This window comes from Doryrhamphus excisus, chromosome 15 (genome assembly GCF_030265055.1).
Source record: "Doryrhamphus excisus isolate RoL2022-K1 chromosome 15, RoL_Dexc_1.0, whole genome shotgun sequence".
In the NCBI taxonomy this organism is placed as follows: Eukaryota; Metazoa; Chordata; class Actinopteri; order Syngnathiformes; family Syngnathidae; genus Doryrhamphus; species Doryrhamphus excisus.
In genome coordinates, this window is record NC_080480.1 from 6,203,480 (window position 1) to 6,224,914 (window position 21,435).

A 21,435-nucleotide genomic window follows, 5' to 3' on the forward strand; every position below is an offset into this window, starting at 1 on the left:
ATACTAAAGTAATCTTGGGTATGTCTTCCTTAAACAGTGTCACTAGTTTGCTAGACAGATAGCAAGCTACATGACCAATTTAATTTTTAATACGGCAGCACTTGAGGGTCAAAACGGTTTTGTCTGTATAAATATATTTTGGCAAAACCCTTCACAGGACAAGAGCTCTTGTTGTAGACCCTCCAACCCTCTTATTCTTCCATGTTCTGTTCATTTGTGTCAATTGTTCACTAACAAGCTCGCTGGCTTATATTGCCAGCAACTTATCAGGGTTAAATACTTGTAAGGAGTGAATGACATTATGTTAATCTAGTGTTGTTTGGTGGAGTTTAATTGATATTTGTTTTCAAGAAACAGAAGATGATGGCCACCACGTCAATGGGAGAGGAGCGCCTTGTGTCGACCCCGTCCCCCCCATGCTTGCCTCTGAAGGTGTCATTATTCTTAGGTGAGATTTGCGCATGTCATTGATGAGAATGTGATTACAATATCATCACCATGACCGCTGCAGCCACTTTCTTCTCCTTCTTTCCTCGTCAAGAGCCCTCAGCATGGAGAGCATGGCTAATGTTGCAAAAGAATGAGGAAAAACTGACTGCAGCGACAATAATCCATCAAAGGTTTGGTGAGTTTGTGTGAGTTTAGCAGAAATTCCACTCTGCTATATACTGTATATAGCAAATTAATAAATTAATTAATAAATTTAATATGTTTTATATAGAACCTTTTGCTTTTTTATAATAATAATAAAATTGTATACATACATTCATATATTAAATATACAAAGTATTACTTCTCTCAGTATTATCTCCCATACCTTCACATTTTACTCGACCAAAGTGGCTCATGTTGTCCCAAATAAAGTCATAATTCCGACTGCAAATCCGCCCCACCCCACCCTCCGCTTTCTCTGAAGCAAATGAGCAGCACTGACAATGACGTGTGTTCCGTTTGTCCCCCGGTGGCCCAGATCCAGGTCAGACTCTCCTGTGTGGCTTCAAAAAGGGAGATGGAAGCCAGATAGAGGCGGGTGGTTTGATGATGGAGGGCTGTTGCTATTGAGGGTGACGAGCCTTTGGTTGAGTCATAAAGTCATACAGTGTCAACCAGGCATGGCAGTCCATAATGCAACACATGATATCGTCCATGAAGCCTCACACAAGAGGTGGACGCTCCTCGGTTCGCGCGGGAGATTTGCGGCTATTTGTTTCTCTTCATTTGTCCTACACCCCTCCCCCCTGGCCTCCCCTGTCAGGTTGATTGGATTCTTCCAATCAGTCCATGCAAATTGGAATACGCCGACTGGCCATCAATCACATGCAGGGGCGCACACCGTTGAGCAGCTTCGCACGTGCGGCTTGACACATTGTTCCGTCAATAAGCCCGCAGACAGTCCCATACGTCTCGCCGGCATAGGTGCGCGTGACACGTTATTTTTCACACGTTTGTGTGGAGGAACAAGGACGCAACAACTTCACTTGTTTTCAGCTGGCTTCAAGATCACGTGACTCGACAAAGATGGCAGCAATTCTTGACATGATGGCATTCTTAATCCAAATGTCTAAAAGACATTAAAAAAAGCACTCAGAACATGTTGGAGTCATGGATGACACTTTATGTGCTATGCTTTCAATCAATTCAATATTTTTAGTTTAGTGTCCAATCATGATATTGCTCTATTTTGGATTGCATATGTTGTAATGTCTAAATATAATCCATACATCTGACAGTAACCCCTTCAATTAAATTTCTTATTTCTAGATTTTAATTTATGTGATTTAGGGTTTTTCTTAGCCAAAGAATTGACAGAAATATTACATGAAATAATAATTCAATAATTACATTTGACTTCAAATTTATGTATGTATTTTTGGAAGGCATTTTAGGTCATTTAAATTGTTTTCTGTAAAATAATACATATAAAATTACAAAGCCTTGCAACAATAACCCACTTGCATTATTCAGCTTTTAATCAATGGAATCATGGTCAGTGGTCCTAGTAATGCTTTGGTACTGGGAAGTGAAATAAATGCTGTCCTGACGTCGCCTCGCCTCGCAACATAAAGGCCATAAAGTGGTGGGCACCATAGTTGTAGTTGTTTTGTCCATCATTCATTGATCAGCATGACTTCATGGCCTGCAGCTCGTCTTGTGTATTTCATCCATTATCCGTAATCAGGAACAGGAAAAACCCGAAAGAAACAAACAAAATTGTTGTTGTTATGCCGCACGTTAACGTCTTCTGTTAACTTCACAGGCTGGGGTTCACCGAGTTCACTGTATTCAGCAGTGAACTCTCCACATCAAATCAGTTCCCCACCCGTTCCATACAAAAGAGTATGATTAGGAGGTACAGCCGGCAGGCTCCGTATAAGTTGAGCCTGTCCAAAAGGTTGGTGTGTTTCTGTGTTGTGGAGCAGTGATTGGTGGCAGTCGTGGCCCGTCCACTTAGTTGGTAGTCCCATCAGTCTCCACCTGAATGGAAACGCCATGCTTTTCATCATGCCAGCTTACAGCACAGGCCAAAGTGGACTCATGGCGTCCAGGAGGCTCGTTCAATGTGACAGCCTGAAAGCTGGAGCTGCAGTGCCCCCTGGCGGATTTCTGCGGAATGACACAGTGCAGGACCCAAAATGGCTCGTGCATTGTGTAGGTCTTTTTATGGAGCATAAAGATTAAGCAGTGCTATACTCGCTTTACCTAATAATAATAATAATAATAATAATAATTAATTTCCTAAAGTACGCCAACAAAGTAGAATTTCTACCCCACTGACAAAAAATTAAAAAAAATTTTTTTAAGTGCATTTCTTAAAATAAACTATGTACTAACACTTAGGGAAAATGTCATAATATTTGGTGTTTTTAATATGAAAGTAAGAAATGTGATTTTTTTTTTAGCACATAAGTACCATATCGTACTTGTGAACAGTTGGGGTTTATCTGTTAGGAAGAGTCGGACGGGCTTTACTTGTTTAAGGATGAGAGCTTCCTGCATGTGATCGGCGGCTAAATCCATCCTTCCCTGCTGCTTGACAATCCCACGCAGGAGCAAGTCTGCTCATCCTTTCTGTGCGTACACGTCTCTCTTTCCAACTTTCCTATTTATTCTGGTAAAGTTTTCCCGCAGGACTTTCTTTCTCGGCATCTGGTTGTCATCCATTTCCAAACATGACAATCAGAACAGCCCGTCCGGACCGGGGACAGCATTTTCGCCCGCGTATGCATTGCCTGAAAAAGGTGTGTGTGTCAATGTGCTCTTGGTTGTTTCCATGGTAAGACTCTGCTTGTCCTTTTTCCAGTTGGAGGCAATGGTGGTCGCCATGCAGGACCCAAAAGATGGGCTGAAGGGCTCCGAACAGAAACTCAACGTCACCACCATTCCACATATCATCGCAGGTAAAATACACCGGTGCCTCTGTTCACCTCATTAATCCGTTCCAGAAGGTAACTGACTAACCAAATCAAGTTTCCTGTGGAAAAGAATGTCAGTTCGAGTCATCCACTCCAGACACCCGAAAATATTAAAACACATTCTATAGACTATAATTCTAGGTTAAATGCAGATGAATGGACTGATCATTTAACGTCACTTTTACCTAGTTTTCTTGGGGAAAATCCCACAAAAAAGCACATTATTCTGCTGCAAACATAATTGGCACAAATATAGCATAGCAAATATCCTTAACTTTGCTGGTTCATACTGTGTATGAAAGAAGCAAGCGCTGGTGATGATGTCTTCTAAGGGGCATGGTGACGTGTGCCAAGTTTGACTGCGGATGGAGTGAACGAAGTTCTAAGTTTGAATGTTTTCTTATTGGAAGCAGGAACAACTTATGGATGGAAAACGAGAGTGTCACCCTCCATGCGACTGTTTAGGCAGGAAGCGAGTGGATGTGTATGCATGGCTGTGTGCACACCACACACAGCCATCCCGTCACATTTACATACCCCTGAAACGACCATGCTCTTCTTGCTAAGCCGTGATAGTGGGAGCTCCTCATCTCGGCCTGGTCCATGGCCTTTCTCTTTTGTGGGCTCCATGCATTTGTTACGTCATGTATCTCTCTCTAGCCCAGCAAATCCGCATGGCGTTTTTGGTGGCTGATAAGGTTTTTTATGTGCTCAGTGGGTTTTTCTCCTAAATTTCAGAGCATTTGGTACAACGTCTACCCTCTGAAAGTGAAGGTTTGTTTCAGGTGAGCTCAGGGGAAGTTAGGACAGACCGGTTACGTCACTGTCAGGTGAAACGGCATAACTCCACCGCCATGCAACGCTGAACAGGAAGGATAAGCGGATCCATGCTTTTATGCTTTCTTCAATACACTTCAATATACCGCAAGAACGCTCCGTGTGAAGAAGACGCGTGTGATGGTGACATGATGCTAAGTTGAATCCAGCTCACTCAACATGGTTTCAAAACAAAAACGTCTGGCTGACTTTGCTTTCCATTCGTTTTCCTTGCATTCTAACAAGCCGAGAGAGAACACAAGCTGTCTTAGTCGTCTAAGCCGCCACTATCGCCGCCGCAGGCTAAATAAGGAAGTCCCTGATTGGATGAGACATGCAGCACTTCTTTACAAGCCTAAGTGGCTTTTTAATCTGCTCAAAGACCAGTGAGGGAAAGGTCATCTTATCCACGCAAGTCAAATGCACCGTATGCTTGGATTTAGCACCTAGCGCTGCTTCCGTCGGGGGTGAGCCCAGCAAAGCTTGCCACATGGAGACAAATCAAAGGATGCCATGTTGTCACTTGGATATTTTCTACATGCAGATATGCTAATAAACGAGATAGTTTTCATCTCAGTCACATGCAGAAGGTGAAAAAGCATATAATTCATATTTGACAAGCAACAGCTAAAGAGTCAGCTATGAAAACAGACACAAATATCATAGAATCTACTACCGAGTGCAGTGATTGAGGTGGTGCATAATCTTGTGTGCATTGATACAGGCAAAGACATGGTGTCTTGGCTCGCTAACAAGATGAAAGTGACTGCAGAAGGTAGATATCAAGTGTAGCAGACACCAAGTCCACCGCATCACCGCTGTATCTTGACTTGTTATTTGTTTTGTAGAAGCTCAGGCGTTTGGAACCATGCTGTTGGCCTACGGTTACGTCTATGCTCTACAGAACCACAAGAAACTGGTCCTGTGCAATGACAGCAGCCTTTACCGCTTCCAGGTGACAATGAAATGCAATTCTTCTCCACACAAAGGAAATACCAGACTGATTGATTGGTCTATTGCTGTGCCTGCAAAGTAAGAACATTCTTACTTGATTCTTTTTCAGACTCCGTACTTCTGGCCTACGCAGAAATGGGTTGCAGATGACACTGACTATGGTGGGTCCCTGCAACACTACGCGTGCAATAAAACCTCAATAAAGCACATACCTTATGATTATTTTGATTGAAGTTATGGAAGATTCTAGAATGTCCTTATTTATGAATCGAATATTGTGGTAGTTCGAGCATAAAAAATCAGTTAACCACCTTCTAAATACACTTTGAAATAACATCCCATTGTCACCTTTACACTACTGTTACCCAATATAGTAGACATCATTAGTGAATTTTAGACAAAGTTGTTTATGATCTTCTAAATACATTTGTAGCATTATTAGAGTCTCCTAGACATGAAATAACACCCCTATAGTCACCTTTACACACCTATTACCCAATAAGCTAATATATAATATATGCGGCACAGAGAAGAAGTGATGAAGAAGAGGTGGTTGTGTTTGACAATGATTCATGTTATCACCGTACTCTATTTCTGCTTTGCAGCCATTTACCTGGCAAAGAGAAACATCCGCAAGAAAGGCATGTTGGAGCCGTATGAACAGGTACATTCCTACAGTATACACAAATACTGTATAGGTTTCTTCAGTCAGGTACCACCAATATTATATGTTCACAACATAGTGAATCCAATAATTTATCTATAATTCATCTTGCAACGTATGTCTGTGTTTTACAGGCACATTACAACCACCTTCACGAGTGGTTCAACTACAAGTGGGACTTTATCGTCATGCAGGCCACCGAGCAGTACAAGTAAGCCATACCCTTCACTTTATTACCAGGACCAGTGAGTAGCATTGAGGTTTTAGCAGTAGCATAGTAGGGAGCATTGTGTTTGGAGGAAAGACAAAAGAGCAAAGGAAGAAATAAGAATGAATAAATACTCATACTTGATACCTGGACTTGTTATAACATTCTTAATCCATCTTTGTGTGTGTGTGTGTGTGTGTGTGTGTGTCAGGGCTGGTAGAGAGAGGAAGAAGCCGGATCGTGTGGTGTTTGATTGCCAGGAAAGAGCCTATTGGATAGTGAACAGGCCACCAGTAAGTTATTGTTGACTATATGAATATGCGTAATAGCAATAAGGTGATCATCATCATATGTACTGTATGTGTATGTCTAACTGTTGATGATATAAATATAACAGCAATAAGATGATCATCATCATATGTACTGTATATGATGATGATCACCTTATTGCTGTTATATTTATATATTTATATAAATATAACAGCAATAAGATGATCATCATCATATATATTTATATAAATATAACAGCAATAAGATGATCATCATCATATATATTTATATAAATATAACAGCAATAAGATGATCATCATCATATGTACTGTATATGATGATGATCATCTTATTGCTGTTATATCATGTATATCTGTAAGTGTTGATGATATGAATATAGTAATAGCAATACGATGATCAGCATCATATGTACTGTATATTATGTGTGCATATTGTACAGTGTATTGATTTGTGGATGCTTCCAGCGTCGTACTCACAGTGCTTTGGATAGTTGGCCAGACCGCCTGATAGATCCCAGCACAGAAGAGGTAGAGGTCAGTACCCACTCGCTCTTTTCCACAACTACTGTGCTCATTGGTGTACTAGCTAACATGCCGCCTTCTTACTTGCTGTTACGACTTTGTATCGATGACAGATGTGCAGATTTACGGGTAAAAGAGTTACTATGTTAGGTGGTCTCGCTCATTGGAGGCGATGGACTATTAGGAAGATGTTCTTGGCAGGAAGGAAATGTCATTTCACTGGAAGAACATCTTTACAACATATGTTTAGTCTTACTTTGCTTTTTCTGTTCTATGGTATACTAAAGTGTAATCCCGTCACTCTAATCACACTCATTGTCTTTTCTCTCTCTCTCTCTTAGATTTCCTTGCTCTGCTCACCAACGCCCTGCAGTTCATCTTTATTTCATCTACTGTCACATTGAAACATTTTATTTCATTCAACCTAATGCCGATATTTTGTTTTTTACATGATTCATTTATTTTATTTTATTATGACATTTACAAAAAATTATAAACATTTAATTACCTTACATTTAATGTTTTTTATTACCTTTTTTAAATCTAATTACATTCCAGAAAACTATTTCCTTTTTTATTTTATGTTTTATTTCTTCATTCCATTATTTATTCATTTAAATGAATACTGATAAACATTTCATTTAATGCATTTATTATTTTTACATGATTTTTTTATTATATTGATTTAATTTAAAGGACTTAATCTGTGGTATTTGTGGACACCAAGTAGATGAGGTTATTGATCACCTCTTTTTCATTCTTGTATTTGCGATGTATTTTGTCTTTCAGAAAGTTACGTTTGACCAATACAGACGTATGGTAAGTATGAGCATGTGCGTGTGTGTTTGTGTGTGTGTGTATTGAGTGTGGGTGTTTATGCCAAGCAAATTGCAACATTATAATAAAGATGTAGACAAAATAGGATGAAATGTTGCCTTTTGTTGTAGAACATGTTCTACCAACAAGCCATCATGAGGTCCAAAGTGAAATCTAGCGTTTCCCTCGGGGCGTAAGTGCGCATTTGCTTTTTCTAAGCCTTTTCCCAGGTTTTATTGGAGACAAATGAGCATATAGTTGTCCTGTGACAAGGGACAGGCATTGCACGAGTTGAAGAAGGAATGTGATTGTTGGTTTGGTGGCCAACAGATTGGTGAAGTACATCACAACGTATAAAAACCATGATCCCTTTCTGGCGCCCTGCCTACCCAGCAACCCCTGGCAGACGGACAACGACTCCTACTGGAATCTCAATATGAGAAGGTGAGCCTCACCATGTGACGATTCTCATGCGTCTGCGTGCCAACGAGTTGGATATATAAACATACAGTACTGCTAAAATGGCTGATTATTAAATGTGGTTTTTTTTGTTGTTGTTTTGGTTTGTGTTACGGGCCACTTAGATCAACTGTATCAACGTAACAAAGCTCTTGTGTGTTTGGGTAGGGTGGATGTCCCAACAAAGATGCGTGTGGAGCGCTGGTCCTTCAGCCTGTTTGAACTGCTGACTGACCTCCGGGGCCGGGACGACTTCAAGGTCTTCCTGAAGAAGGAGTTCAGTGGTACGTTGAGTGTGGCTTTGTCTTTGGGACGTCAGGAAAAGCGGGCGCACTAGGAGAAAGCATACACACACGTTGTGAGACGTACGCGTGCTTCCTCCCCAGTGACGCTTTATGACCCGTGTGTGTGTTCCAGGAGAGAATTTGGCCTTTTGGGAAGCAGCGGAGGAGCTGAAGTGGGGAACCACGGCTTCCATCTCCACCAAAGCTGAAAGCATCTTCAAGTAAGCCAGAGTGAGACAGCCAAGGAAAATAGCTTCATTATTCCAAGTACTTCAACAGGAATTCAATGGTTTATCAACAATGACAGTCTAGCCCACACTTTCTATTTACAGTAATGACGCAATGCCTTGGGTGTCACGGTTGACTGAAATATTGTGTGTTTTTTGCATTAGGACCTTTTTTTCGGACTTTATTCTTTTCATATTGTAACTCTTTCCCCAACCAAATTTTCTAAAAATGACAACTTTATTTTACTCTTACTACTTCCAACAATTTTTCTCTGATATTCAAGATTTAAGGTGTAATATTTTTGTTTCCGCTCAGGACCTTTTTGGCCCCCGGCGCCCCCCGATGGATCAACATTGACGGCAGGACAATGGGTCTGACGGTGAAAGGTCTGGAGCATCCTCACCGCTACGTGCTGGAAGCCGCACAGACGCACGTCTTCCTGCTCATGAAAAAGGTGATGTGCATTCTTATGGACACCAAAATGTACAAGCAGCTTTGTGCCTTCAGAGCTCATCTAGGAGCAACATTGAAGGGGAACATAAGCCATTTATGTTAATGTGCTGCTCTGCATGCAGGATACTTTCTTCCGTTATCTCAAGTCTCCCGTGTACAAGGACATCCAGAAGAAGGCACTCAATCCAGAAGCTCATAACTTCAGGTGAGTGGATAAAACAACCACCTCTTGTAACATTAGTATGTACGTATATGGAAGCACTGTCTTCCATAACATCTCCCCATAGCTGAATATAGTAAATACTATGTTGGAAAAATAAAATAAAAATCAGTACTAATCTGTGTTGGAAGTAACATGTTTAAAAATAACAGCATTACTGATGCCAAACTAATTCAATTAGTGAGTTACTAATGACTTTCCCAACACTTTTGGGGGAGATTAACCAGTTGGGGGAAAACAGTCGCTTCCATTGATTGACATGTATCCCTTTCCCTGCTGGACTGCAGCGCATCCCAGCTGGAGCAAAACGCTCGCAGCCGAAGCTCAGGCATCCATCCCATCATCCTGTGGAAGCAGGAAGAGGAGGAGAAGGCGAAAGCTGCTGCGGCCGCCGTTCCTGTTGACGTCAAAGCTGTGATGAGCAAAATAGACAGGAAGAAATAATAAATTAAAAAAAGACCGTACCTCTATCACAAAATATTCCATATGCACACAGTACATCTTAGGTGGCTAGAGTATGATTAGTATCTCTTCTGTATGTTGCTATTGGATTATTTTTACACAGCAATATACACTAGAATGTTTGACTCAAGATGCATATTTATTAAGAGAGAGAGCAAAGTCACCTTCCTGCTTCCTGCTGTTGTGTATGTGTTGGAAGAAATAATATTAAAAAGGCCGTAGTACCATTATGGTTTTTGTTTTCATTTGATATGGACTAACTTATTAATGATAAATGTTAAAAATATAATATTAATAATAGATGTGACAACACAAAGGTTACATAGATTATGGTACGACATATTGGATTGCTTTTAGCATCTTTAACGCAGAGTACAGACATAAAATTCACAAGCTTTGTATCAAGAAGAAATACACAGTATATTATAGATAAAACACACATATATATTGTAACAAATATTACGTTGAGTTGATTATTTCAAATATATATTTATTTCAAAAGTTTTTTAAGTGAGGCTCAGTTGCTGGTCACGTGGGCACGTGAACACATCGCGTCAGCTGTGCGCATGTCATGTGACGTGTGCCGTCCCGATCCGGTGCGATTCCTTTAACTGTTTTATGAGTCGTTCAAGTGAGTCGGGTAGTCGAATCGCTGGAGTCACCCGTCACAGAGCGCGTGCGCATAACCTCGGACATGCGCAACAAGATCCTCCGCCTCCCACGGTTTGTCCCGGGTTGAATCACGCCGTGGCAACATGTAACCCGCTCTCCTGTTTTTTTTCAGTTTAGCTAGCGGCAGCGCGGGTGAGTAAGTGAACGAGTACGTGGGAGTCCTGATTTAGTTAGAACCTCGCGGATTTTGAACGACTCGTTCGGTAGCCGCACATCTCTCCGGTAAAGCTTCAGTGTGACAGCTAAGAGGTGTCCAACTGTCCACGTCAACACAGCCAGCGAGGCGGCGATGGACTCTTCGTCTCTGGTGAGCATCCACAACGTTTACCGATTAAGGAATATACACAATTTGTGGTAAAATGCGTGTCATTTGGAATGTGAAATGCTCTGGCGATGTGTTTGGTTATATCACATGTAAGTGACATATGGTGGAGTGGCTAGTTCGGTGCTTACAGTGAAATGATTGACATGACTTACACGTTGGTTCTTTCAGAATGACACGTCTGTTTGTTTTGATTTGCATATATATTACATGTATATAAGCGTGCAAGTGTTTCATTAGGAGGCGACGTGGTATGCAACCAACTTACTGTGTTTTTATTTAGTCCATTACAGTAGCCATAATCCATAATGCAACAGGGTGTAAACCCAAGATGACAATAGACACACGTTAAATAAATAGAAAGGACTATATGCTGAATGTATCAGCAGGCCTGCGTGTGTTTGGTTGACGTGTAGAAATGGAAGTGCCACGTCCACTCCTCTCTCCCTCTCTCTCTCTCTCTTTTTTCTCTTCTTTTTTCTCTCTTTCTCCCTTTGCATCATGAGTGCAATATTACTAGCAGCAATCAATAAATACACGCAGCTGAACGATACATCACAATCAAGTCATAAAATGGATGAAACAAGGTAAGGAAAAAAAGAAAAACCTTTCTACCATCAGCCAATGAGCTGTCCACTTGCTAGCTGACTTCCGCTTCCTCTTTACATGTATTCGCAAGATACGTTACAAAGATAATAATAGCAAGCTAAGGAAGGTCAAGTGAAGCCCCTTAGATTCATCGTTTATACGTGTGTACAATGGTTTTAGGCTTGTAAAACTACAAAAATGTGTTTTGTAGCTAACTGTGTTAGCTAGCAAAGAACTACAGCGTCAACTGTTGATGACGTCATTGACAGACGGAAGAGTTGACTTACACTTCTTGTTTTCATGTATTAGCAAGCTATGCTAATAATAACAATAATATTAGATAAGCTAAGGAAGATAAGATAAAGCCTAAATGTTCATTTATCACTTTCATTCATCTTATATAGGCATTTTGGATTGTTTTATGTATGTAAAACTATAGTAAATACTAATTGTAAAACATTTTCCTCTTTGTTAGTGTTCTAATGCTCACATGAACAGTTTGAAAGCATGCCAGAACTTAGGTTCTGTTACAAACAACTACTGGTTGCGTAGTAATAGCACTCAGCCACTAGTGGCAGTATTTTGCCAACGCAAGCCCTCCTAGCTGGTAGTTCCAGAAAGCCGAGTAGTGTATTTCTTGGTTGTATTTCATGGTGCCAAAAGTTATGACTATTAGGCTATAAAAATATCCATGATATGTTGATTAAGAAAAAATTAAATGACAGAAAGCTGTTTTGTGCTAACGTTTGTGAGACTTGTGACGTAACTGTATTAGCTAGCAAAGAACTACAGTCAACTACTACCCAATATAGTAAACAGTAAGAGAATATAAGACACACCACCTTTATAAATAAACTTTTTAACATTATTAGAGCCCCGTAAACGTGAAATAACACCTCTATAGTCACCTTTAACCTCCTGTTGTTCTTTCTTTACACCACATTGCAACTCTGAAGCTACAGGGACTCAATACAGCTGCTAGCTAGGGAGCTAACCAGTTAGCCTCAAATTTATTTCTTCTAAATCTAAGAAACCAAAAACTTACCACTGTCACACAGAATGATAGATCATAATCTACCACCAAACTGCCATTATTTATTCATGAATTACATTTTGACAATGGAACCATGATATCACAAGGGACAACTATTCTTCTAAATACGACATCTTGAATGAATACGATATTGATGAATACGAGGAGCTGTTCTTCTCTCTTCCTCCAGAGTGTCTGGTCTAAGTTCTGTGATACACTAAGACTGTGAGTTTATGCTAGTCAGTGCATAACAGAACTTTGTCCCGGGTCTAAAAAGCTCGTCGCCAGAAATGGACAAGCGGAAGGAGTCTTTCATTACGTCCACGTCTCAGTCTGGATTCAGTCTCGGTCTGCAGGAACCATCAAAGTCTCCTGTGGACCAAATCATCCAACTTTGTTCCTTGCCAGGGTTTGGAGGTTGAAAAGTCAAGAACTCTGACTTATTTTACTCCTGAGCTCAACTACGTGCCTCCTGTCGTGGAATATCAGTCCAAATGAAGATAGTTCACTCTGAAATATAAAGCAGCCGTTCTGCTTATAACTGAATGGATTTGACTGCAGTGTTTTTGTTGCAGGAAGCTTCCCTGTACACGGTCAAAGCTGTTTTCATTCTGGACAATGATGGCAACAGACTTCTGTCAAAGGTAACCTTAAAATATTGCAATATTTACTATGTGGGGCCTTTTACTTCAAGTATATTGTGGTGTTTTTTAAGGTGGGTATTTTTAATCTTATCAGATTTCAGTATGAGGTCATAATTCCCTCATATCTCTATTGTGCATATCTCTATTCACATCCCATATTGTGTACTCGCTCAATGAATTGTCTCATTTCCACTTCTCCTCTTACCTTTTGCAGTATTATGACCCAGAGTTTTACCCCTCCATGAAAGACCAGAGGAACTTTGAGAAGAACATTTTTAACAAGACTCACAAAGCAGACAGTAAGTTCTACTTTGTTGTTTATCCCTCGCCCAGAACACTGCAGTACTCCTACTTGAAGTGTCAGTAAAAAGTAGCAAATGTACATGAACAGCAAGCACACCCGTTCTGGCTTCCTTCAAGGAGTGTTTGCCATGCTCGTGAAATAAGATATTTTCATCAAAGCTTTAGATGAAATCGCTTTCCTGGAGGGAATGACGATCATCTACAAGAGCAGCATCGACCTTTTCATCTATGTGGTCGGCAGCGCTCAGGAGAACGAGGTAAGATCATCAAGATTATCATCCTTTTTGACATTTTTTCTCATGAGATGTGAAATTATCATAAAAACGCCTCATGATTACATTATTACACACTGGATTGTCATGGTCTCTTCTTTTACCAGCAAACTTACATTGAAAGAAGTCAAATTATTGGATGACTCAGTTTGAACAAAAGTCCACAAAATCCCACTCCTTTTTTTTTGCTTAATATAACATAAAACCGAGGCGGCACGGCGGTCGAGTGGTTAGCGCGCAGACCTCACAGCTAGAAGACCAGGGTTCAATTCCACCCTCGGCTATCTCTGTGTGGAGTTTGCATGTTCTCCCTGTGCATGCGTGGGTTTTCTCCGGGTACTCCGGTTTCCTCCCACATTCCAAAAATTGGCGACTCCAAATTGTCCATAGGTATGAATGTGAGTGTGAATGGTTGTTTGTCTATATGTGCCCTGTGATTGGCTGGCGACCAGTCCAGGGTGTACCCCGCCTCTTGCCCGAAGACAGCTGGGATAGGCTCCAGCACCCCCCGCGACCCTCGTGAGGAAAAGCGGTAGAAAATGAATGAATGAATGGATAACATAAAACCCATTTTACCAAGAACAAATGAAGAATACAGTGAAAATATTTATGGAGTATAATATTTTTGAAAAAAATCACATCCGATCACATGAAACGATACAGCGGGCCGAACCCCCAGGCCTTGCGTTTGACACATGGTGTCCCAAAGTGACTGTTATTTGTTTTCTTTGTATCCAGCTGATGCTGATGTCTGTACTCAACTGCCTGTTTGACTCCCTCAGCCACATCCTCAGGTAATAAACATATTCAAGATGTTGGAGTATGTGCTCTTATCGTCATGGCAGCATCATTGGAGGCGGGGCTTGGCTCTGGTAGAAGAGTGTTCATGTCTGTGCTTCTCGTGTCGCTTCTCATGTTGCATTGGGTGCATAGGCGTGTATGCGTGTGGCGTGCACACCAGGACCACTCGCTGGCGACTGCAACATTTTCAGCCAAATAGTGAGCAATGCGGTTGCTATGGGAACTGAATGGGATGAGTACTGAAGTGCACGCTAGATACAGTATAAAAGTACTTGATCACCTGCTGATCCATCATTTTTATGCAAGTTTTATTGTAACAGAGCCAGAAAAATATTTTATATTCGAGGTTTATATATGATTGAGGAGAAACAAGTATTGGATTCTAATGCTTGCTGCTGGTGTGGAATGAAATATTTATTTCCCTCTGAATCTTTCCCATGTTTTTTTTTTTACTCATCATAAACATTCTGGACTGTAAACTTATAAGGCAAGAATTTGAACGAGTCAATTTGTTGTGTTTTTCTCTGCAGAAAAAATGTGGAGCGAAGGAGTTTACTCGACAACATGGAAGGAGCGTTTCTTGTTGTTGATGAAATCATTGATGGAGGGTAAGCATGTTCATCCCACCTATTCTTTATCTTTTATCTGACATTATTATTTCTAGAGGTGTATAGTACCTTTTTTTTTTTTCAAGCCCGATAACTTTTAACATTTAACACACAGCGAGTTGGTTGGTTGTTGGTATTTGGATAATTTTCTAATTGTAATGTTTAATATGTTACATTAAAATGTGATTGATTTATTTTGTGTTTATTGTATGTCTATTATTAGGTTTCTACAGTTATAACATGCAAGTATGCACAGCAGGTGGAAAAAATATCAAACTATAGCACTAAAGTATCGAACCGAATCGTGGATTTTTCATATTGTTGCACTCCTAATGAAGTGATCTGTTTTGAATTAGTTCTACAAATATAAACTAAATAAAAATGTATTTCTTTTCCAGGGTGATTCTGGAGAGCGATCCCCAACAGGTCATCCAAAAGGTCAATTACAGGGTAAGGTTTTAATTTTGCTACCTGAAGCTCCTCTCGCCTTGAAATACATGGCCAAATAATCATAATCATAAATTATTGGGCTGATTATGAGTAAATTATGACATAATACCGATAAATCTGATTACATTAATAGCTGTAAATATAAATAAACGTTTTACATGTACCAAATGTTCTCAGATGAAGGGGGGAAAAAACATGGAACACACAAAAAATCGTATCAGCAACACGGTTTGTGAAAAGTTGAAAACGTTTGCCAGAGACCTCCATAGCGGCACACAGACTGCTCGGAACATGTGTCCGAATACAGTGCACCTTTCTGGGCCATGCCAGGTAGCTCCTCTCCTCTACATTCTTGGTCAAATCCCAGTTTGTTCCGGTCTTTCTTACCACCAGGTGTGGACAAACTACACTTTCATCTAAGCCTAATCCAGAAAGTTATTGGTATGGGTTTGGGTGGAAAAAAATAAATCATGCATTGAATATTTAATAAATGAGTATTTGGCCTGTTGCACGCCATCCTCCAGCTTTTCTCATTGCCTCCTTCCCAACACTCAATGCCTTTCTCTTCTTCTCCCTGTCGTCTCTGATTGGCGCCAGCTCGTGTCAGAGCCCGCCTACGGGTTTGTCCTATTTGATCACATGACTGGTAACCTGCAGGGACAAACAGACAGGAGCCAGCTGCTGTAGACAGTAGGACAGAAGAAGGGTGAGAGAGATAGTGAATGCATGGTAAGAGAGAGGAGTGCCATGACTAACAGGAGCCGAGAGAGGCTAAGGCTTGTGATGGGCGGATTGAGTATTAATAACACTGGTCGCTAACATGTGACATGTTCTAAAAAGGTAAGTTGTGTGTTCATTCAGCTTGATCGAACAGAAGACCCTGCACGTGCACTGTGGGAGTTGACAAGTGTAAAATGGGTGTTTAGGGGGCTTTAGGGTGAGGCCCACATCAAGTATTCCACGAATAAAGGATTTCATTTATTCAATCTTTGTTAATAACAGTTCAGAACATGAAGAATTCCCTTCACTACTACAATCATCCTCATTTCCAGACCCATCCATCCATCCATTTTCCTCCGCTTATCCGGGTCGCGGGGGCAGCAGTTTTAGAAGGGAAGCCCAGACTTCCCGGTCGCCGGCCACCTCCTCCAGCTCCACCGGGAGGACACCAAGGCGTTCCCAGGCCAGCTGTGAGACATAGTCCCTCCAGCGTGTCCTAGGTCTGCCCCGGGGCCTTTTCCCGGCTGGGCATGCCCGGAACACCTCCCCAGGGAGGCGTCCGGGAGGCATCCGGACTAGATGCCCGAGCCACCTCAACTGACTCCTCTCAATGTGAAGGAGAAGCGGCTCTACTCTGAGCCCCTCCCGGATGGCTGAGCTCCTCACCCTATCTCTTAGGGTGACTCCAGCTACCCTACGGAGGAAACTCATTTCAGCCGCTTGTATCCGCGATCTCATTCTTTCGGTCATGACCCAAAGCTCATGACCATAGGTGAGGGTGGGAACATAGATCGACCGGAAAATTGAGAGCTTTGCCCTCCGGCTCAGCTCTCTTTTCACCACGACGGTCCGGTACAGCGACCGCATTACTGCCGAGGCTGCACCGATCCGTCTGTCGACCTCACGCTCCCACTTTCCCTCACTCGTGAACAAGACCCCGAGATACTTAAACTCCTCCACCTGGGGCAGGACCTCATTCCCAACCTGGAGAGAGCACTCCACCCTTTTCCGACTGAGAACCATGGCCTCTGATTTGGAGGTACTGAGTCTCATCCCAGACGCTTCGCACTCAGATGCAAACCGTCCCAGTAAACGCTGAAGGTCGCAGCCCGAAGAAGCCATAAGAACCACATCATCTGCAAATAGCAGAGATGAGATTCTAAGGCCCCCGAACTGGACTCCCTCAACACCTTGGCTGCGCCTAGAAATTCTGTCCATGAAAATTGTGAACAGAATCGGTGACAAAGGGCAGCCTTGGCGGAGACCAACGTTTACCGGAAACAGGCTCGACTTACTACTCATTTCCAGACCCCAACATGTTAAATGAATGTCCCAATACAGGATTCAATGTTAATAAATGTAATGTTTTTGTAGTTGGAGCATAGAAAACATGTTTATGACTTTCTAAATATGCTTTTTTAACAGTATTAGACATGACCTAACAGTCCTACGGTCACCTTTACTTTCTACATTCCTATTGCCCAATATATGTGGAAGTGGTTAGCGCACAGGCCACTCAGCTAGGAAACCCGAGTTTGATTCCACCCTCGGCCATCTCTGTGTGGAGTTTGCATGTTCTCCCCGTGCATGCGTGGGTTTTCTCCGGGTACTCCGGTTTCCTCCCACATTCCAAAAACATGCTAGGTTAATTGGCGATTCCAAATTGTCCATATGTATGAATGTGAGTGTGAATGGTTGTTTGTCTATATGTGCCCTGTGATTGGCTGGCCACCAGTCCAGGGTGTACCCCCTGCAACCCTTGTGAATGAATGTAGCAGACATAAGAAAAATAGAAGGCAGAAAAACTGTCTGTAACCTTCTAAATATTATTTTTAACATTATTAGAGCCCTCTAGACATGAAATAACACCCCTATAGTCACTTTTGCACTTTGTGTACGACCGATTTACCCGATCTAATGTTTACACTTGCATGCGTTGAAAGGCTTTCTCTCTGTCTCATATCTTGTCTCTTTTTGTTTTTTTTAGGTGGATGACAATTCACTGTCTGAACAAAGCGTAGCCCAGGTAAACACACACACACATATACTTGTGTCGTAGCTGCAAGACACACTGATACGTTAATGTACTGCATGATCATGGCTGACTCATCAAATGCTAAGTTATTAAGAGGCTGACTGACACACAAAGCTCTTACACTCAAAGTACTTGCTGATTAAAGACATACGGTCGTGCAGCAATTTATTCATTATAAAAGATACAGAGAGGAAGCCATGATGGAACCGCAAATTGGCGAGGGACGGCTGTGTTTTGATATTTTATGATGATATTGGATTTGTTCACAGATTAAGGTTCTTTCTGTCTCTTGCTTTAACCCTGACAGCACATAACCGACAAGCTGGCTCTCACTTCCGTTGTAAGTTGTGGCTAATTACTTGGGGTGTCACGAGACCACACACGAGGTTGGGTCTACAAGAACGATATTTTAACATCACTTTAAGAACAGTAGAATGAAAATATGTTAATATATTACATTTGCTCATTTAGATGCACTCTGTGTGTATGCTACTAGACCCGCCTCCACCCACCGAAACAAAAGACTATATGACTGAGAAGAAGGCTCACTCCGTTCATGCCATTGTTCTACGGTGCCCCAAGGGGTTAACGGAAAAGTGGACTTTTTTGGAATTTTGGCTATCATCCTTATGAGACATACATGACTATTATGACAACACACGTGACTTTCTCTTTTCCGTGCGTTCTAAAGATATAAAAACAGCTAAAAAAGAGGCAACTAAGAATGCATGTAACGGAACACACCTATTCCGCTTATAAAGCCTTCTGATAAAAGTGCCAACAAGGCTCCATTTCCATCATATGAGTTGCATATTAACCAAGCTACAGTGACATTGTTATGCCCAAGCGCTACGTTACATGCGTAGTGACACCTCGCCACACCACAGCTGCTAGCTACTAAACGGCTAACAACTAGCGCTCACAATGAGGTTTTTTTCTGAACGAGGGATCTTGTCATGTTTCAATCTCGTGAGATCTTGTGACACCCCTACTAACTAGACTGTACTACTACTATTACTACTGCTACTAGTAGTATAGTGTTCCCCAACCTTTTTTTTCTTGTGTACCCCCAGAGTGCCCCTATCAGTTGTAGTTGTAGAGCATGCGTGATATAGGCCTAGATGTAATATGAAATGACCATGAACTCATCATCTTCCCCCTGCAATATGATCGCATACCACTAGGGGCGCACATATCACTGTAGTAGTACGCTCACTGCTCACAAGAAGATACTGGAGCAAGTTTCCCCATTTGTTCCCATCAGAGAAAATGTGCACACACAGCTTTTTGCTCTCATGACTCCTCAGGATGATGATGATGATGATGATGATGCTGCATGGCTGTGCAAAATCACTCCCGCCCAAAGTACAGGAGAAATCTCACTCATCTAAAACTATATGACGGTAGAATTCGCATCTTTTGTACGCATCAAGTCTGTAGGTCACATGGTCATAAAAGTGTCACCATTGAAAAGAAATGGCCTGCTTTTCAATGCAATACTTCCATCAGCACGCTTCCCTACACTGCGTACTTTGGTCCCTGAGGGTGCAATCATTGCACACTTAGCAGAAATTACCACTGCCGCTGCCTTCTCTTCTCTTTCATGGTAAATTGCAACCACTCAACCTGGTCCTTCCCCTTCCACTATGTAGCCAAGATGGCGATTATCAGGGGCAGTAAGTGTCCATCCACTTGTACAATCAGAATGCTACGTATGTCTGAGTATGGAAGTGGTCCCTAGTTTATGGCGGTTAATTGCTTCCAGACCCGACTGTGATAAGTGAATTTAAACAAAGTAGGCTGCCGCTAGCATAGCCAGCTACCGAGCTAACTAGTTAGCCTCTAAACTCCTCTAAATGGAGTGGGGAAGAATGACAAAGAACACAAGAACATACCACTTCCACACTGAATAAGAGGAAAAGTTTTTTTTCTGTCCCTTTGTATGTCCATCTCGGCCATGGCTTCAATGAACCACTGCAATGACGCTAAAGGATTGTTAAATTATTTAGTTTAGTTTATTTGTACTCTTTGTGTGATTGTTGCAGGTGTTGCAGTCGGCCAAGGAGCAGATCAAATGGTCCATACTGAAATAAACCAGCTTTCTTAGCCTTTGTGTAGCAGCCTGGGAACACCAAAGGGAAAAGATTCATGTTCTTTATGTTTCTGTTTGTGGTTCACTGTTCAGCACAGTGCAGGAGGATGATGATGATGATAATGATGATATTAACAAGTACAGTAATCCTTCGTTTGTGGTGGTTAATCAGTTCCATTCCCAACCATGATAAGTGAATTTATTTAGAAATTGAATATTTCGGTAGTTAGGGCATAGAAAACCAGTTTACCACTTTCTAAATACGCTTATTATTAGAGCCCTCAAGACATGAAATAAAATCCACTTTACACTCCTATTACCTAATATAGTAGAGCTAAAATAAATAATAGAAGATATGAGACATAATGTAGACTCGCACATAAACTTTGGAGAGTTCCTTGGTGGTGTTCCTTTTATGTTTTTGGGGTTTTTTTGCTTATGGTTTTGGCTGTTGTCTCATCAGTGTGACATTACTGACACCTAGTGACCAGTGTAGAAAGCTACATATCTTTGAATGTGTGTTCTGTATGCTTTATATTGGTAATTTATGTCATTTAGCCATTTTATGCTTAATACATTTAGGGGGAAAAAATCACATCATTTGTCTAAATATATATTTTTTGCAACTAATAGACAGTATTAAAGCACAAAACAGTGCTGTTTTTTTAAACCATGATAGCGTAAAGCGCAAAGAGTCGAGGGATTCCTGTACTTTGTATCTAAATAGATATTTAAGAGTGTTACACAGAGATGTGTGCTGTGTTGAGTTGTGTTTAATGGACCTATTTTTGAAGGGCTATGTTAAGCGTTTATTTATGCAAACCATGTCTTGTCTTGTTGTTTTGGAAAAAGTGCAGTATGTGTTTATTATTAAGTTTCATGCCGCTAAACAAATGCTGACAAAGAATGTTACAGTTCAAATTTGAACTAAAAAGAAATGTCTATTTTATTGATCATCTATTGACCACAGTTTCAAAATGTTATGAGGTTATTATATAAATATATTTTACATTAAAAAAAATTAATAGAAGACATTTGGAGAACTAAGAATAAAGTATTTTCTCACCCTCAAATACTTATTTGCTTATTGAATAGTGGATGAAGTG

At 41.1% G+C, this 21,435-nt stretch overlaps 2 protein-coding genes across 8 annotated transcripts; both read left to right on the plus strand.

The window, feature by feature from the left end:
- Positions 1 to 351: 351 nt before the first annotated feature.
- rgs9a (regulator of G protein signaling 9a) lies at positions 352 to 10,009 on the plus strand. 2 transcript variants are annotated; one of them, XM_058050174.1, is made up of 18 exons: positions 352 to 448; positions 542 to 625; positions 3,302 to 3,398; positions 4,954 to 5,004; positions 5,078 to 5,184; positions 5,293 to 5,344; positions 5,789 to 5,847; positions 5,982 to 6,058; positions 6,267 to 6,348; positions 6,811 to 6,873; positions 7,657 to 7,686; positions 7,815 to 7,876; positions 8,014 to 8,127; positions 8,311 to 8,426; positions 8,560 to 8,647; positions 8,970 to 9,108; positions 9,230 to 9,312; positions 9,615 to 10,009. In XM_058050174.1, the coding sequence occupies exons 3-18, from the start codon at positions 3,311 to 3,313 to the stop codon at positions 9,769 to 9,771; spliced, it is 1,368 nt and encodes a 455-aa protein (XP_057906157.1). In that variant the 5' UTR covers positions 352 to 448; positions 542 to 625; positions 3,302 to 3,310; the 3' UTR covers positions 9,772 to 10,009. The 2 variants fall into 2 exon arrangements, with proteins under 2 accessions (XP_057906157.1, XP_057906156.1); XM_058050173.1 differs by lacking the exons at positions 352 to 448; positions 542 to 625 and adding an exon at positions 3,002 to 3,239.
- Positions 10,010 to 10,506: 497 nt separating this feature from the next.
- On the plus strand, positions 10,507 to 21,402 carry copz2 (COPI coat complex subunit zeta 2). 6 transcript variants are annotated; one of them, XM_058048731.1, is made up of 10 exons: positions 10,507 to 10,768; positions 12,980 to 13,048; positions 13,263 to 13,347; positions 13,511 to 13,608; positions 14,362 to 14,417; positions 14,955 to 15,032; positions 15,431 to 15,482; positions 18,190 to 18,228; positions 18,545 to 18,577; positions 20,283 to 21,402. In XM_058048731.1, the coding sequence occupies exons 1-10, from the start codon at positions 10,751 to 10,753 to the stop codon at positions 20,328 to 20,330; spliced, it is 576 nt and encodes a 191-aa protein (XP_057904714.1). In that variant the 5' UTR covers positions 10,507 to 10,750; the 3' UTR covers positions 20,331 to 21,402. The 6 variants fall into 6 exon arrangements, 4 of the variants coding, with proteins under 4 accessions (XP_057904714.1, XP_057904716.1, XP_057904713.1 ...); XR_009119526.1 differs by lacking the exon at positions 10,507 to 10,768 and adding an exon at positions 16,080 to 16,188 and having other exon boundaries at positions 12,680 to 13,048; XM_058048733.1 differs by lacking the exon at positions 18,545 to 18,577.
- The last annotated feature ends 33 nt before the right edge of the window (positions 21,403 to 21,435 follow it).

What these genes read in the sequence shown, in the direction of transcription:
- rgs9a (XM_058050173.1), top strand. Translation starts at nt 3,171, where the DNA reads ATGACAATCAGAACAGCCCGTCCGGACCGGGGACAGCATTTTCGCCCG. An exon ending in GCAGCCTTTACCGCTTCCAG is followed by an intron (nt 5,185 to 5,292) that starts GTGACAATGAAA and finishes ATTCTTTTTCAG; the next exon opens with ACTCCGTACTTCTGGCCTAC. An exon ending in TGTTGGAGCCGTATGAACAG is followed by an intron (nt 5,848 to 5,981) that starts GTACATTCCTAC and finishes TGTGTTTTACAG; the next exon opens with GCACATTACAACCACCTTCA.
- copz2 (XM_058048730.1), top strand. Translation starts at nt 12,950, where the DNA reads ATGGATTTGACTGCAGTGTTTTTGTTGCAGGAAGCTTCCCTGTACACG. An exon ending in CAAGACTCACAAAGCAGACA is followed by an intron (nt 13,348 to 13,510) that starts GTAAGTTCTACT and finishes TTTTCATCAAAG; the next exon opens with CTTTAGATGAAATCGCTTTC. An exon ending in TCCAAAAGGTCAATTACAGG is followed by an intron (nt 15,483 to 18,189) that starts GTAAGGTTTTAA and finishes TGTTTTTTTTAG; the next exon opens with GTGGATGACAATTCACTGTC.